This window comes from Ascaphus truei, chromosome 2, assembly GCF_040206685.1.
Source record: "Ascaphus truei isolate aAscTru1 chromosome 2, aAscTru1.hap1, whole genome shotgun sequence".
Lineage (NCBI taxonomy): Eukaryota > Metazoa > Chordata > Amphibia > Anura > Ascaphidae > Ascaphus > Ascaphus truei.
Window position 1 is genome coordinate 388,101,827 of NC_134484.1, and position 18,411 is coordinate 388,120,237.

At 40.2% G+C, this 18,411-nt stretch overlaps 1 protein-coding gene across 2 annotated transcripts in view; it reads left to right on the top strand.

The window, feature by feature from the left end:
* Positions 1-18,411, top strand: part of AGMO (alkylglycerol monooxygenase) — a 367,919-nt gene that overhangs the window by 137,623 nt on the left and 211,885 nt on the right. For both annotated transcript variants that reach the window (XM_075589124.1, XM_075589125.1), the window contains exon 5: positions 12,535-12,638. In XM_075589124.1, coding sequence (XP_075445239.1) covers positions 12,535-12,638 — 104 coding nt within the window. The remainder of the gene's footprint in view (positions 1-12,534; positions 12,639-18,411) is intronic.

Consider the following 18,411-nt stretch of genomic DNA (forward strand, 5'->3'; position numbering starts at 1 on the left):
TGAATACTTTCAGCTTTAATCCAAGGGGTTGAACAAAAATATTGTATGAAACATTTAGGAATTGCAACCATTTTCATACAGTCCCCTTATTTCAGGGGCTCAAATGTAATTGGACAAATTAACAAAATCATAAATAAAATGTTCATTTTTAATACTTTGTCGAGAATCCTTTGCAGGCAATGACTGCTTTCTGGAATGCATGGACATCACCAAACGCTGGGTTTCCTCCTTTGTGATGCTTTGCCAGGCCTTTACTGCAGCTGTCTTCAGTTGTTGTTTGTTCGTGCGTCTTTCTGCCTTAAATTTTGTCTTCAACATGTCACCCTACGCATTTCTTCAGACACACTAATTTCATCACGGTGACGTGCTGCTGAGAAGTGATGTGGAAACTATCTAGATGCCCTATGCCGGAGGAGTGTGTACTTTACCCTAATGACTAGGGACGTTCCTGACCGGAACGCTGCGAGGCCTCTGGTTGCAGGATGACTCTCTAAGAGGTGACACTCATTCAGGAGGACCCATGACAAGGTGATCCTGTGATCGTGTGAGAAGAGCAGTACAAGCTAAGCAGAGCAGTTTCCTGTTGCATATTGGGGCATGAGTTTTACTCATAACACACACAAAAAACACGGATGTTTGTGAGATTTTATTTGTCTATGTTCAAGATCATTAAAAAATTTACCATCGGATAATACTCAAAGAACAATTGACTTAATCCAGATAGCCAAACACAATAAAACGCCTTCAATGCTACTATCTTTAGACGCCGAAAAGGCTTTTGATTGCATTGATTGGTGATATATGTTTGAGACACTTCGAGCATTTGAGGTAAAAGGCAAATTTATGAATGCGGTTACATCACTACTGTATATGGAGAACCCACAGCTAAAGTATCCTATATTAATATGCAGACCGAGAAAATCCACATAAGAAATGGCACAAGACAAGGCTGCCCCCTGTCACCCCTATTGTTCGCATTGGCGATAGAACCGTTAGCAGCCCAAATCAGGGCGAACGCAGATATCGGGGGGATTAGGGTCAAACAAAAAGAATACAAACTGGCATTGTTCGCCGATGACATATTGTTAACCATTTCAAAACCCTTCACCTCACTCCCAAACTTATTTAGTAACCTGTCAGAGTTCCAGAAACTATCGGGGTTTAAAATAAATAACGAAAAATCCGAAGCCCTAAATATAAACCTCTCTCAGGAACAACTAAAGCTAATAAAAATAAACTTTGATTTCGCGTGGAAGACACAGGCCATAAAGTACTTGGGAATATGGTTGACTAACACACCCAACACTATATATGAGACCAACTACCCACCACTAATAAAAACGCTGAAAAAAGAATTAGAAGAATGGTCCAGATATCATATATCGTGGATGGGTAGAATAAATGCTATCAAAATGAACTTATTGCCAAGAATATTGTACCTTTTCCACACACTTCCAGTACAGGTCAGAGCCAGGGACATGCATGAGCTGCAGAAAGCAATCACAAAATTCATATGGAATAACAAAAAAGCGAGAATAAAGCTGCCCACACTATATAGATCCAAACAGTCAGGAGGGCTAGCTCTGCCACACTTGTGGCAATATTTTCAAGCGGCACATGTAAGCCAGCTGGTTCACTGGCACGCACATAAACAGAAGAAAAAGTGGGTGGAAATTGAGTCCGATGTGATATTTGGGTCATCCATAGAAATGATACTGTGGTTAACAAAAAAAGAAAGACCAGCTTTGAGGGTGCCCCTGGAATCTATCACACACTCGCTAACCATGTGGGACTCATTGAAACTTAAACATGGGCTATCCACCTACAAATCTCAGATGACACCACTATTTGACAATATTAGCTTTATCCCGGGCACGGAACCAACAGCGTTTAAAGACTGGAGCAAGGCAGATATCATAAGGGTACAAGATCTATGGGCAAACAACGCTATTAAGACGTTTGAGGAAGTAAAGAGAGACTATGGCCTCCCTGATTCGGCCTTTTTTAGGTATCTTCAATTGAGGGATCACATACAGAGGACAGGTCCGTATAGCGACTTTACAACATTTGAGGATTTGTGCCTCATGGGGGAGGACAAAAAGGGTCTAATCTCCAAAGTATACAGCATACTTGCAGAAGGTAAACAGGAATTGGAGATAAAGCCCAAATTGAGGACGGGGTGGGAAGAGGAGCTGGGAGAACTAGATCAAGAGCAGTGGGATAACATATTTGAAGGAATAGCAAAGAGTTCCACATGTGTATTAATAAAAGAAAATGCATACAAAATGCTCCACCAATGGTACTACACCCCACTACGATTGTCCAAATTTTTCAGAAACATGTCTCCACTGTGTACACGGGGGTGTGGCCAGCAGGGATCTTTTATACATATGTGGTGGACGTGCCCGAAGGTTACAAAGCTCTGGAGTGCCACACATGACATGGCACAGACAATTCTTGGGTATACCTTCCCCCTAGACATCTGGAAGGTACTGCTATGCAGGCCAATCGAAAATATGGAAAAAAGTGACGATAAACTACTGACACACATATATACAGCGGCCAGATCCGAAATAGCCAAAGCCTGGAAGCAGGAACAGCAACCGGCCATACACACTGTAAAAGCGAGATTATGAAGGATCTGTCTTATGGAAAAACTGACGGGGATACAAAACGACACAGTACAGAAATACTTAGAAGTCTGGGAACCGTGGAGAAATTATATAGGACATAGATATATATCTAAGGGAACTCTCCAAATCTGAAAAACACATAATAGAAGTGCCATAAAAACACGGAAATTAAGGATGGAGGGGGGGGGGGGGGAAAGAAAAAAGAAAAAAACACATTTCCCCTGAGGAAACCCTGGTGTGATAAGCTCCGTATCGGTCTAAAATTTGGAGGAGGGCCTGGAGGGTATTCGGCACTCAATAGTCCACAAAGGTACGTGTGCCTACTCAATGTTTTGTTGGTATTATGGTTAAGGTACACCGACAGGTGGAAACATGCTGATAAAGTAATGAATTTTTTTTTTTTGTGTGTTTTGTTTTGTCCTTTCTTTTTCCCCCTTCCAGTCTTTTCAGTTAATTTATTGTAATAGTTAATTTGTAGGCTGTCCCTACAGTGTCATTATTGTCTCCCCACTAAACGATGTTATATAACAGGATACAATGCTATGTAACTCAAAAGTAACATCCTCCCCTTTTTATGTTCTGTACCCCATTCCCCATTGATCTTACCAAAAAAAGCAAATAAAGAACAAGTTTACAAAAAAAAAAATTTTACCAACGATATCACACCAGGATTGGGCGCTTTTTCTTCTTTTTTTTTCTCTATTCAGGTCGTGTGAATGGAGGTTGTTGTGCCCATGAAGAAGGCTGCCAACATCCCAGTGATACCGGATAACTTTATATGTTTTTTTTATATTTTTTTCTTGGACATTTTAATCAATTATTCTTTTTATAATACATCCACTAGCTTCTCATAAGCATCATTGTCTGGTATTAGAAAGGAAAGAAAAAAGCGGAGCACTGCCAGGGAATGAGAAAAAGGCTGGGGCAAAAATTGAAATAAAGATTATTTATTGGGCATAATGGCCAAAAAAACAAACACACAAGGTAATAAAAAACTCTGACGCGTTTCCCGCCGTGGAGGCGCTTTATCTTTGACCTGGCAGTGCTCCGCTTTTTTCTTTCCTTTCTATTTTTGTTTTATCAGTGTAGCAGCACGCTACGGTTTTCATCGTTGCAGAGCAGCTGTTGTCATCGGGGGATTTCCTCCAGGAGCTGCAGAGTGGATCCGGATCTTTGGACAAGTGTGCGGTCTACACGCCCAGCGCCTCACCTGTTCCGGGTAGGATCACGGCTTGCAGGGACGAGCGGCTGCAACTTTGGATTGCGCGCCGGTCCACCCACGTTTTCACCAGCGCCCCCCAGATCCCGTCTGGCTGAAACATCGCGGCATATCATCAGGCACCCGGTAAGGCGGCGGGAGACTCTGCTTGCAGGTCTCTACTACCAACAGCCAGTCCTGTTATACCGGGGAGCCAGAACCGCTTGTCAGAGTGAGGAGGGTCACATTTCTACCTGCACGGGGGACTGGTGCCATTGATCTGATCGGAGGATATCCAGAGGTCCTACAGGTGAGGTGGGAGTCACATAGACCCACACATAACATCGGACATTTGTTTGGGACACTCTCTGCATTTATATATTTTTATACCGGTTTTTACAGCACTTGCCATATTTGTAGCTTCCACGTGGGGATTTTCCCCGTTTTTTCACTTATATTGTCTGGTATTAGTTTATGTCCCTCGTCGTGCGCATGCGTGATGACGTAATGATGTGGTGACGCTCCCTGACGCGTTTCGTCACATACAGTCGACTTTTTCAAAGGGATCATCCCTTTGAAAAAGTCGCCTGTATGTGACGAAACGTGTCAGGGAGCGTCACCACGTCATCACGCATGCACACGACGAGGCCGCATCGAGCGCGGAATACAACTGCTGCCAGCTACTATTGGAGACAGTCTATGGGACTCCAAATGGACTGTTTAGATTGTTTGAAGGTGCCTCTGGATCTCTGAATCAGTCACCACCCTTCTGCAGCACTGAGGGAGAATTGAATTGTGGATTCCAGATGCAGAGTGACCAGATTGGCGGTGATATTATTCACAAAATGCCTATTTTAAATCTACCCTTGTGAGTGATTTTACTCCCCCTCCCTTCCTTTTCCACAAATAATTGTACTTTCTTACACTATGGGGCGTGCACTCTCTCTTCTCTTTCTCCTCTAGATTTCCATTGGATGTGGTTCATCCCTTTTGAGAGCAGCCGGAGACCCCCATACCAGTATCAATTGTCTAGTATTTGATGGACGTTTCTAAAAGGACTGGTTCTATAACTTCCTTCTTTTTCATCACTGGTTGCATATTCAGTAATATATATATAGTTCTATTTTATTATTTTTCATATTATATGTGTATATTTAATACTTTGCACTTTTTAAGGGTTTAGCTTTACCATTAGATATTTCATTATTCATTCACTATTGGTTATTAATTTTATGATCACTTTGGTGCTACTTTATATGTTCTCTTTATATATATATATATATATATATATATATATATATATATAGAGAGAGAGAGAGAGAGAGAGAGAGAGAGAGAGAGAGAGAGAGAGAGAGAGAGAGAGAGAGAGAGAGAGAGAGAACATATAAAGTAGCACCAAAGTGATCATAAAATTAATAACCAATAGTGAATGAATAATGAAATATCTAATGGTAAGGTATATATATATATATATATATATATATATATATATATATATATATATATATATATATATATATATATATATATATATATATGGTAAGGTGTATACATATATAGCAAATGTAAATATACTGTATGCTCATTTGCATGTCTTAGGCAGGTCTGCAACCCCGATTTCACCATTATCACCCAGCACACAGCACTTCCACTGCAGCAAGGGATTCTGGGAAATGACATGCAAATGAGCACACAGTGCCACTTTTTGCTTCAAAAACCATTTTATACATGGTTCCCTATAGGCTTAAGCTTGCTGCATGGTCACAGCTTTGAGCACAGCCAGGGTTAAGATGCATAGCCAGAAAACCCACCCAAAGACAGCTGTTTCGACCTTAATGGGTCTCATCAGTGTGGGGTTGGTTAACTGGTTAGATTGTTTGAAGGTGCCTCTGGATCTCTGAATCAGTCACCACCCTTCTGCAGCACTGAGGGAGAATTGAATTGTGGATTCCAGATGCAGAGTGACCAGATTGGCGGTGATATTATTCACAAAATGCCTATTTTAAATCTACCCTTGTGAGTGATTTTACTCCCCCTCCCTTCCTTTTCCACAAATAATTGTACTTTCTTACACTATGGGGCGTGCACTCTCTCTTCTCTTTCTCCTCTAGATTTCCATTGGATGTGGTTCATCCCTTTTGAGAGCAGCCGGAGACCCCCATACCAGTATCAATTGTCTAGTATTTGATGGACGTTTCTAAAAGGACTGGTTCTATAACTTCCTTCTTTTTCATCACTGGTTGCATATTCAGTAATATATATATAGTTCTATTTTATTATTTTTCATATTATATGTGTATATTTAATACTTTGCACTTTTTAAGGGTTTAGCTTTACCATTAGATATTTCATTAATCATTCACTATTGGTTATTAATTTTATGATCACTTTGGTGCTACTTTATATGTTCTCTTTATATATATATATATATATATATATATATATATATATATATATATAGAGAGAGAGAGAGAGAGAGAGAGAGAGAGAGAGAGAGAGAGAGAGAGAGAGAGAGAGAGAGAGAGAACATATAAAGTAGCACCAAAGTGATCATAAAATTAATAACCAATAGTGAATGAATAATGAAATATCTAATGGTAAGGTATATATATATATATATATATATATATATATATATATATATATATATGGTAAGGTGTATACATATATAGCAAATGTAAATATACTGTATGCTCATTTGCATGTCTTAGGCAGGTCTGCAACCCCGATTTCACCATTATCACCCAGCACACAGCACTTCCACTGCAGCAAGGGATTCTGGGAAATGACATGCAAATGAGCACACAGTGCCACTTTTTGCTTCAAAAACCATTTTATACATGGTTCCCTATAGGCTTAAGCTTGCTGCATGGTCACAGCTTTGAGCACAGCCAGGGTTAAGATGCATAGCCAGAAAACCCACCCAAAGACAGCTGTTTTGACCTTAATGGGTCTCATCAGTGTGGGGTTGGTTAACTGGTTATGGAATGAAGCGAAAGGATGGGGTTTACCATACTGAGTTAAGTTATGGTGAGTAAAAAAAGTGACAAAAACCCTCCACAACAAAGCATATAGCAAATGTAAATATACTGTATGCTCATTTGCATGTCTTACGCAGGTCTGCAACCCCACCTTTCACCATTATCACCCAGCACACAGCACTTCCATTGCAGCAAGGGATTCTGGGAAATGACATGCAAATGAGCACACTGCCACTTTTTGCTTCAAAAACCATTTTATACATGGTTCCCCATAGGCACATATATATATATATATACACACACACACACACACACACACACACACACACACACACACACACACACACACACACACACACACACACACACACACACACACACACACACACACACACACACACACACACACACACACCATTTACAGTTATTGATATAACCCCTGGGTAGTGTGTATAGATTTGCACGCATTCCTAAACAGTTAGGAGGCGCAGACTAACAGACTAATTCAAATATATTCGGTGTTTTGTATATATATTTCCCAGAATCCCTTGCTGCAGTGGAAGTGCTGTATGCTGGGTGATAATGGGGAAAGGCGGGGTTGCAGACCTGCCTAAGACATGCAATTGAGCATACAGTTGTATTTGTATATATATATATATATATATATATATATATATATATATATATATATATATATATATATACACAGCATATGAACCAATCCAAGGACCAGTAAAGAGACAGCAAACTGCACGGGGTTAATCCAAAAAAACTGTATTCAAAACATAGACACACGTAAGCCAACGTTTCGGTCCCACATGGAGACCTTCCCAGCCTTGAGGATGGTCTCCATGTGGGACCGAAACATTGGCTTACGTGTGTCTATGTTTTGAATACAGTTTTTTTTGATTAACCCAGTGCAGTTTGCTGTGTCTTTACTGGTCCTTGGATTGGTTCGTATGCTGTATGTTTCTCTATGGGACTAGCATCTGCTTATTTGCTTCATTACAGTGTGCTGACTGGCCTCTTGTGGATTATATATATATATATATATATATATATATATATATATATATATATATATATATATACACGAACACAAAAAGAAGAAAAGAGGGTTTGTTGAAAGCACACGAAAAATATGTGAAAGTACAAAATGGATTTTATTAGCAATACAAAACACAAAAATAATATTAAAATATACCTAAACACATACTAAATGAACACTGCTGAACCAAAGGATACACTTTCTGGCTACACAGCATCTAGGGTTTTCGTTTTATATTTTCATTGTTGCTCTTTTTTCTGTGTTTACTTGGGTTTGTGTAGATATTGGTTTTTTTTCAGTCATTTGTATTATCATGTGTTGCTGATCGGCCGATCTCCATTGCATTTCCAGGGGAAATTATTTTCCCCTGGATTTGCATTATCATACCTATGTATTTTGCATGTTACATTTTTTGGGTCCCTACATTTTCATTGTGTATTCTTTGGTTCAGCAGTGTTCATTTAGTATGTGTTTAGGTATATTTTAATATTATTTTTGTGTTTTGTATTGCTAATAAAATCCATTTTGTACTTTCACATATTTTTCGTGTGCTTTCAACAAACCCTCTTTTTTTCTTTTTGTGTTCCTATATCATATTGGGTTGTTAGCACCGCCAGAGGGTAAATTTAACCCCTACATCTGGCCTAGTGATTTATTTTTATTTATGGGGGATGGTTTTGATTGCGGCACCAACTCTGTGTGTTTGTTATATATATATATATATATATATATATATATACACAGGCTGACTGCCCCCTAGCAGGTTCCTCTCTACAGGACATTTGACTCTATCAAGCTGGTAGGAAGGCTGGTGAAGGAGAAGGGTCTGATATATAGGTGGTTAGAGGGGGAAGCCATGATAGTTAAGTCATTTTCTGCAGGATCCTAAAAGTGTTCAGGGAGTTGTTTGGAGGGACCGCTGCACAGCTTACCAAGCATATGCAGCAGAGCCCAGTAGATCAGGACCAGACTACAAGGAGCAAAGGAGTAAGAGAGACCATTGTCCCCACATTTTCAGGTCCTTCAGGTGTGTGTGTGGGGGGGAGTGGGGGGGGGCATAATGATATAGGTCAGATGTAATAGGTAGAAAAAAGAACATGACAAGTTGGGATGTGGCCTGGTTGATGGTAACATTCCCGATGGTGGTATTGGTATTGTTGGAAATGGTGCCTCAGATGGTTTGGTGGTTCTGATCTTTATTGAGAAGAGGGCATTCTCTGATTCGGAGTGGTTGAGGTTCTTTTGTATGGGTTTGTAGGATGTTTTGCAAGGGGCTGAGCTTCTGTTTGTGGCGGATACGCAAATCCGAGGGGACAAATGGCCTAGGCGTTGGAGGCGTGTGGACTGGTCAATTTTTGTCATGTGGTTATTTGGTGGAATGGGAGGGGTACAACAGAATGCACTCTTGAGTCAGGGTCAGGTGAGGTGAGTCTAAGACTATACTCCTAAGACAGACCCCTTTGTGGTACAAACCATAAGTGCTCACTGAGTTCAGTAGTGGTGGGTAGCATAATGAGATTTATTGGTTGTGGCTACTTGCTTACCAAGTCCAGGAGCTTGCGGTTTATTATTATGATGGGTGGGTTACTAAAAGAGGTGTGGGACACGGTTAAAAGTATAGTACAGAATAGGCTACAGTTGAGGGTACAAGGGTAGGAGGGAAAGACAGGGTTGCAGATCTGTCTGAGACATGCAAATGTACCCACAAGTGGTATTTTAATTTTCTCTACCCTCTAAAATGATATGATGTAATATTATGTGTTCAGGTAATGTAGTGGATAATGTATACCATTCTGAAATAGTATTTTTGCCATTAAAATTATACTTTGAAGTTAGAGGGATTTGTCCAAACTTGGTGTCCTGAATGCCATAAGACCAAGTTCCATCTTGACTGTCTGAAGAACTTTACCCACTAAACAACAACAATATAGTTCACATGACTGTCGCCTACACAGTAGGAAATTCACACAATACAGTACAGTATTTCCTTCTCTTTCCAAGGTAAACATATTTGGTGGTTTTGCCTTGGAATGGCATCAGGTGTAACTGCCAGACATAAGTCTTGTTTTTAAGTTTTCCAAATCACCGCAAATCAGGGAGGATCTTATTTTATATCCTTGGTTTTGCACATCACTGTACATGATTCATATTATTCAATTCAATGTACTACTCTATTATGTGAACCTCAATTATCTTAACACTACAGAAGATCGTGCTTTCAAAACAGTATAGCATTTCTTGTATTACTCCCAGAAGAGCAGTAACAAGTGACAAAATAAGATAGAATAAGGGATAAATGCAAGAAGACTTTAATTACTATAAATCCTCATTAGTTTGTCTCAGATCTTAGCAAAGCTAGAAAAATAAAGCTGTATGAATCTATTTATTCATTAACATACATAATTGTTACTGTGTCTCTGGCAAGAGCTTGGCTTACTTAATAAACAGGAAAAAATTGACTTTCTTTATTAACGTAGTGTTTTCAATGCAATAAACAAGAGTGCATCTATTTGTATCAAAGGAATCAGTTTATCATTTTTTATACTATACTAATAATTACTTATGTATATTTGCAGGGGAGTTAAAACAGAATTAAATAATTACATTCAGTTCCCTAAAAATTTGTGGTGCAGTACAATACCTCACCATTTTGGTTATTTTATCCCACCTAATTCCCCCATGCATAATTGTATTTTATTTACCATTTTCCACCTTCTTTCGTTTTAAATTCCTGTAGCACAGAGCCTATTTTCTAGTTTGTGGTTGACAAAGACAACAGGCAGAGTTTGCTGCCTTTGGCACAGTCCGATTCATAAAGTGGTTTTTCATCCAACGTGACAGACATGGTGCAGAATTTTGACTTTATCTTTCACGAGACTTGGCCCAGGGAAGTGCAGTATTACATTTCAGATTCTATCATCTCTATAACATCTAGCAGTTGTACCCCTATATGTTTCACATTGCACAACTCACACATGTATAGTAAGTACCCTGGCTATTTTATTGCAGCACATTCTATTTTAGACTTCTCTTGAAACTCAGCTGGAAGCTGTAGTTTCAGTTTGTGATGAATGCTGTGGTAATAAGATTTAGTCAGCATCAGTTAACCAGCTACACTTTGCAACAGCTACAGTATACTGGCTGCTTGTTAGCTTTAAGATCACATACTGTATGTGGCATTGGGCATTAAAATAAAGTACAGTATTATAAGGAGTGCATGATAAGTTACTAAGACTTGGGATAATCTATAGAGCAGATGGCGAGTCCAGGCAAGTAAGGTGAAAGCAGCCTCAAAGTTGCAATAGTGGTGATAGCATGTTCTGTAGTGTAGTAAATAGTATGAAAGAATAAAAAAAGTAATATAACATGTAAATATTAAAACATTACTACATACAACAACGAAAGAACTCCCTGACTAAAGAATCGAACAATGTAACAGTAAATTAGGCAGATATGCTTAAAAGCTCTATAAAGGTTTTGCTTGATATGCAGAATAGATGTAAAAAAAATACTTTCATTGTATAGTTTGAATGAACAGATACTGTAGGTAGATAAAACTGCTGTATTTGAGACATATAGAGAAATAGATAGATGGATAGACAGTACACAATCATAATCACTAGTCAAGTGACTCAATAGATATAATTATTACCCAAAGTTGCCTACAGCTTACCAACGACAAAAAATGCTTAAAATATACTGCAGTGTTGCTCCTACAATGTTTCTTAATACCGTACATGGTAGTACTAATGTGTTTTCAACTGGAAATTCATTCATATGTGACTTTCTACCTAAAATAACAGTTATTACTAACTAGTTGTTAACAATGACAATAGCAGTATTCTTCTAGGCAAATAGAGGCAAATCCCCAAGTCATTTGATACCATATTAAAATGGCTATGATGACGAGTCTAAATCTGATTTAAAACTATATTATCCTAATAAATGCCAGCCTGTACTGGTACTGCATGACTTACTGCCTTAAGTCCGGTTCTGGTTCTCCTTTTCTCCATAGTCTCATAGTCTAGTACATTATCCTGCCTCTTGCTGTTAATTGGCAGCCTCACTCCAGGGCCTGATTCAATACTATCCAAAGCAAGAATATTAGGACCCCAAGTCTAGGTACACCTTCATACAGTAACTACATAATGCCCATGTCCCTCAGAGATGAGGCACTGCTTTTCCACCCCTGTCCATCAAGTTCAATTTATATACTGATCTCTTCACCAATAGTGTAATGCAGCTTCCCCTTCTCTAACATTACAGCTCAGCTTTGCTTCACTTCATCAACAGACTTGCATTACATTTTTTTCTTCATTCGCCATCTGTCTCTCCACCAAAGTTTTCTGAACAAAAAAGGAAGGAACATATACTCTTCCTATAGCTCTTTGAACGCTCTTCTCCAGTTAATCCTCTGTAGTTTAGAAACAAGAGTGTATTATTTATGGTTTTAAAAGTCTGTATACATTTGTTACTTTTGTAGATGAGAAAATAATTGTATTTTTGGTGTTTGGGGCTTTAATTCGAGAATAAGTAAATGTGAAATAGTTCAAAAGTAGTTTGCAGACAAGTTATATTATGCAGAAAATATACTTTTTTCATAAAAGGAATTAGTGTCAAGAAAACCAAATGTCTTCCTTACCTTTGTATTAATTGAATAATTCTTTTTTCCAGAGGTTAACATAATTTGGGCAGGGCATCAAGCACATCACAGCTCTGAAGACTATAATTTAACCACCGCTTTAAGGCAGTCTGTCCTTCAAAAATATTTTTCTTGGGTAAGTAGAATAAGCATATATTTAAAATGTAGAATGTGCTTTTGTATATACAGTATATGGGCACTTCCAGTGAGGAATATAGTATGTCAAAACCAGCCCCGGTCAAGAGGATAACATTCAGCTGGTTTTGAGTTTGACATGCTCCTCACAGGATATGCCAGTACATATACGAACTCTGTCATTTAACCTTGCATGGACTCGTTTGTAGGACCTACTGTAATTTGATTGCGACATACAGTATGCCCTGAATATTAAACATAATCTCAAAATATAAATGTATAAGGGACCGAAATTAGGCTATTTCATAAAGTAAATCAGTGTACAAAGCATTTGAAACTAATACAAAATGTGCATTCTTTAAGTATTCCTCATGAGTTTCTACTTCAAGAGACCTACTGTATGAGGTTTTGACAGCTCTGCACACTAGAGATGGGCTGATGTTTCTGGTGGATTTGGATCCTCAGTGGATTGGCCGGTTCCCTTGGCTCTGCAAATTTTAGCGCATCAATCTCAAAAAGGCAATTTGCGTATTGTGGATTTTTTAATATTATTGCCAATACACTCCACGGATTCCACAATCCGTTGGCAATTTTTTTTTAGAATCTGCCAACGAGTTGCTAAATCCGTGGATTGGATTCTACAAATCTGCCACCGGATTGTATCCAATGGTGGGTTTTGATGAATCCGCGAGGATTAAAATCGACCAAGTCCATTTGCAGATTTTACACTGCAAAACGGATTTGGGGGGGAAATGCGAGAAAATCCGGGAAACGGGTTTGGGCGGATTCCCCAATCTCTACTGCACACTATAATTTCATCTATGAAGAACTCTTACACTATTTTGGTCCCCTAAAATCTATCAAACCTCCATTTAATCTGTACTAATTAGCAAAGCTTTCTACTTTGAAAAAATAGGAGCAGCAGAAACAAAATATAAATCTAATCTAATGTTCTAAGCAGGTATATAAAACCAGTTGTGAATTAGTTAAAATAAATCGTTTATAAAATGCCTCACTTGATTTATGGATCAACATTGGTACAGTAAAACTCTTCTGATTAACCTAATGTAAATAAACCTTACAAAAAAGGTACAGTAACATGTATTGAATTTTACAGAATATCAATCTCCTGACTGTACTAATATTTATAATTTGAAGCGTTGCACAGAAAATAGATAATTTTACTGCACAAGCTCTAAATATGTAATGTTCATAGCAATCTGAATGAAAAAGACTCAAATTATATAAATCTGATACATAAAAAATATAAAACATCCAATGGCATAATTGTAATTTGTGTGTAGTATATATGTATATATCTTCAGCACTGCCATAGTCCCAAACCTGGTTGAAATAAGAGTTATAGATTTTGTGAACAAAAACAAAAATTTGGAGTATACACATTTTTTGTGTTATTTTGCACTTGTCTATGGAGAAATGACTGAACTGAATCTAATAGGATTCACATGGTCTTAACTTAAATAAAATGTAAACATTCTGAACATCAAGTCCCATTTATAGAATACATTATTCTCCACACAAACTAAGAGCTATACAATATATATATATATATTTTTTATATATATATATATATATATACAGTATATATAGACACAAGGGAGTCCCACTCGCGCAAACTGCCAAGATAGAGTGACTTTAGAAGTAAATTCAAACAAACATCCACTTTCTTGCTGCTGGGGCCATAGAAAGCGCTCCATTCGCCATCTTAATGATCCGTGATGATCTTCAACCAAATGAGAAAAGAAAGGCACAGCGCACCACATTTTTGTCAACAGTTATTTTTAAAATTATTAATATTAATAAAGTTTCATTATTTTTAGTTCGTAGATTCAGTCATGAATCTTATCCTGTTTGAATAGGCCACTAAATATGGGGCAGCTTCTTAGATGGTTCTTCGTTTAGATCCCTTATACTGTATGTGAAAGGTGCTGTAATTCACACACATTCTTATATCTTTATTGCATATTTTTATTGAAGTGAAACTTCTTTAGTGGCACCTCTGATGGGATAAAACTGGATAGATGGGGGGCGAAATGTGAAACGGAAGTGACGTCAGGTAATGGACACCACTCCGCTCACACGTCCCCTGTCACATGTGGCGGCAGCGGTGGCGACGATAGCTGCCGGCGCCGCTCCTAATCGCCGCCGCACCCCTCACCCTCCCACACACCCCACACCCAGTTGTTCACATATGCGGCGGCGATAGCCGCCGCTCCTAACTGCCGCTGTTCCGCCGCCCGCTGCCATGCTACGCGCCACCCATGCGCAGAAGCGGCTGGCAGCGGCGCTGTTCCCCGCCCGCTGCCATGCCGATGGACAGGAGGGGGGAGGCTGGTGCCGGCGCCGCTCCTAACAGCCTGGGAATGGGGGAGTTTGAGCGCGCCGCCGGGGGGTGGGGAAGGGGGGAGCTTGAGTGCGCCGCCGGGGGGTGGGGAAGGGGGGAACTTGAGCACGCCGCCGGGTTGTGGGGAAGGGGGGAGCTTGAGCGCGCCGCCGGGGGGTGGGGAAGGGGGAGCTTGAGCGTGCCGCCGGGGGGTGGGGAAGGGGATATCTGCTCAGACGAATCAGACTGAGCCCCCTGGGTCTGCAGCTCCGCCGGGGGTGGGGGGAGTCAGGAGAGAGGGGGCAGGACACAGACAGAGAGACATACGGTGTGTACACACAGAGAGATACACATACACTGACAGACACACACACTGAGAGACACGCACACACTGACATACACACATTGACTGACACATACACACATTGACTGACACATACACACACTGATTGACACACACACACACACTGACTGACACATACACACACACACACTTACTCTGATGCACACACACACACACTGACTGACACACACACACTTACTCTGATGCACGTACACACTCTGACGCACGCACACACACTCTGACGCACGCACGCACACACACTGACGCATGCACACACTCTGACGCACGCACACACACTCTGACGCACGCACACACACTCTGACGCACGCACGCGCACCCCAGTGATGTACCGAACACCGCCCCTGAATGATGTGCCTATTCCTTCCCCCCCCCCGTGAGCTCCCCCACCCGCTCAACATTCATGATGCTGGAACTGCTGCCAATAAACACATACACACACACACTGACGCATGCACACTTTGACGCACGCACACTTTGACGCACGCACACTGACTGTCACACATACGCACGCACACTGACTGACACACATAGACTCACTGACTGACACACATACACACACTGACTGACACACATACACACACTGACTGACACACATACACACACTGACCGACACAGAGAGACATTCACACAACACAGAGAGAGAGAGACATACACTGACACACACACATTGACTGACAGACACACACACACTGACTGACACACACACACACACTGACTGACACACACACACACACATTGACTGACACACACACACATTGACTGACACACATGCACACACTGACACACTGACACACATGCACACACTGACTGACACACATACACACACTGACCGACACACATACACACACTGACCGGTACAGATACATACACTGACCGGCACAGATACATACACTGACTGACACACACACAAACAAACACACATACATACTCTCTGACTGACACACATACATACTCACTGACTGACACATACACTGACTGACACATGTGTGCCGAGCACGCGCGTTATAAGTCAATTTCTGTGACAAAAGTCAAAGCACACACAGCTTTTGGTGTTGTTTGAATGTATTTTATCATATGTGTATAAAATGTATAAATATGTATTTAATATTTTGCAAACATGAGTATCCTAGAATTCACATAACCTAGGTTATACAAACAATTGTGATTTGGCATTTAATGATGTACAGTTGTTAAAAAAACGACATGGCAGGCATTATTTATTCATAATTCCTAGTTGTACATTAATTTTTCCAAATTAAATTATTGATTGAACAGAATGCTACTTTGAGAGGATTTTATTCTAAAGGATATTATTGTTCATTGACCGTGGTGGTGTGGATACCATCATTCCTCCTTTTTCCATGTGTTTTGGAAGATTTAGTGTTAATTGTGTGAGATTGTTCACAGCTTTATAATTATGATTATTGAATCCAAATGAGGACTATATATAGTAGTACCCCACTGACTGTGAAGTCACCCCTGATGAAGCACTCCTGTGCGAAACGCGTTGAGGTCATCACATTACACTTTACACGTCATCACGCATATGGGGTGGAACCTCCTGATCAGCTGTGAGGGGCATAGCTGCTTGTCTGTCTGAGTAGAGGATTCCCCTGTTTGACGTCTTTACACGTGACCACGTGCTTCAGCGGTGTATCAGCTGTTGAGCATATTAGTTTGGCATTTCCTCCTTCACTCGAGTGCTGTGAACAGAAGTATGGGACCTGGCTCGCAGGGCCCCATCTGTATAACATCTTTAGACTCATTTGTTCTCACCCGAGACTGCAAGGAGCCTGCTTTTTTGTGAGTTTGCTATACGTGTTTGTGTGTCTCTAATGCACCTGTTTATCCATTCATTTCGGTGCGCTGTGCCTTTCTTTTTTCATATATACATACATACATATATATATATATATATATATATATATATATATAATACAGAGTCAGGTGGCACTCGCAGAAATGTTGAAGATAGGTGCTAGTCCCATAAAGAAATGAATCAAAAACAGGAATTCCTTACCAGGCAGACCAGCGAATCCAAGACCACGCAGCAAGAAAAGAGACAGCACTCAGTATAAATTCCAAAAGATGTATTAAAGACAGGCACATACAACTGACGTTTCGGTCCTTAAACAGGACCTTTCTCAAGGGAGTGCTCACCCCTAAGTGACAAAACCCACCATTAAATACCCGCACCAAACACAATACGTGATAGGCTAATAGCCTGCCCCACCTCTCTAGCTCAGCTGAATGCAACTTCATATAAAATGGCAAGATGACGTCATCGCTGCATGTTACTGGCAGGCAAGCAGCGTCTCCTGAAGTCAGGGAAACCACCTGAGCCGACAAGCAGCTATAGCGCATGCATAGTGCCAAACACCAAGACACAGAGCTTCTGGTGTAGTAAGGGGAATCACTCGAGGGAGAGTCCATTGCGCATGCGTGCGCTGTCAGTATCGGGCGAGTCGCGCGAGAGAGAGAGCATTGCGCATGCATGCGCTGTCAATATCGGCCGTGCAGTAGCCAGACAAACTGGCAAAGTGCCGAATAAGCCCAAGTCACTCTGCCAGATAATAAAACGGCTTATGGGAGTGAACAGGCAGTGATAGAAGAGCTGATGCATATAAATATATATGATACACAAAGAAGCCTGCAACAGACCTATATCAATAAACTGTGCTAAAACCAGTTCAATGAGGTGTAAATAATAACACCACTGGCAGTGCTGGGGATGGGAATAACATTAAAACCAACACAGAAAAAAGAGAATCCCCTGATAGCACTCTAGCATACAAAAGTAACAAAATGTATTAATCACAAATACAAATAAACATACATGGGTTAAAAGGGAGCGGTGGTGTCTTACCTGCTGTAGGATAGTACTGAAACTCCTTAAAGACAAACATAACAAGCTGAAATAAGCTGTTACTGAATTTAAATTAGTCTAGGAGGAGAGCATACTATTGAACTATAATGTAGACACAAAAGTAGTGGTGCTGAATGCTTAGCACATGAAAATAACTGCACCAATGGGTAATAAGAGTGTAGAAGCAAACAATGTTTACC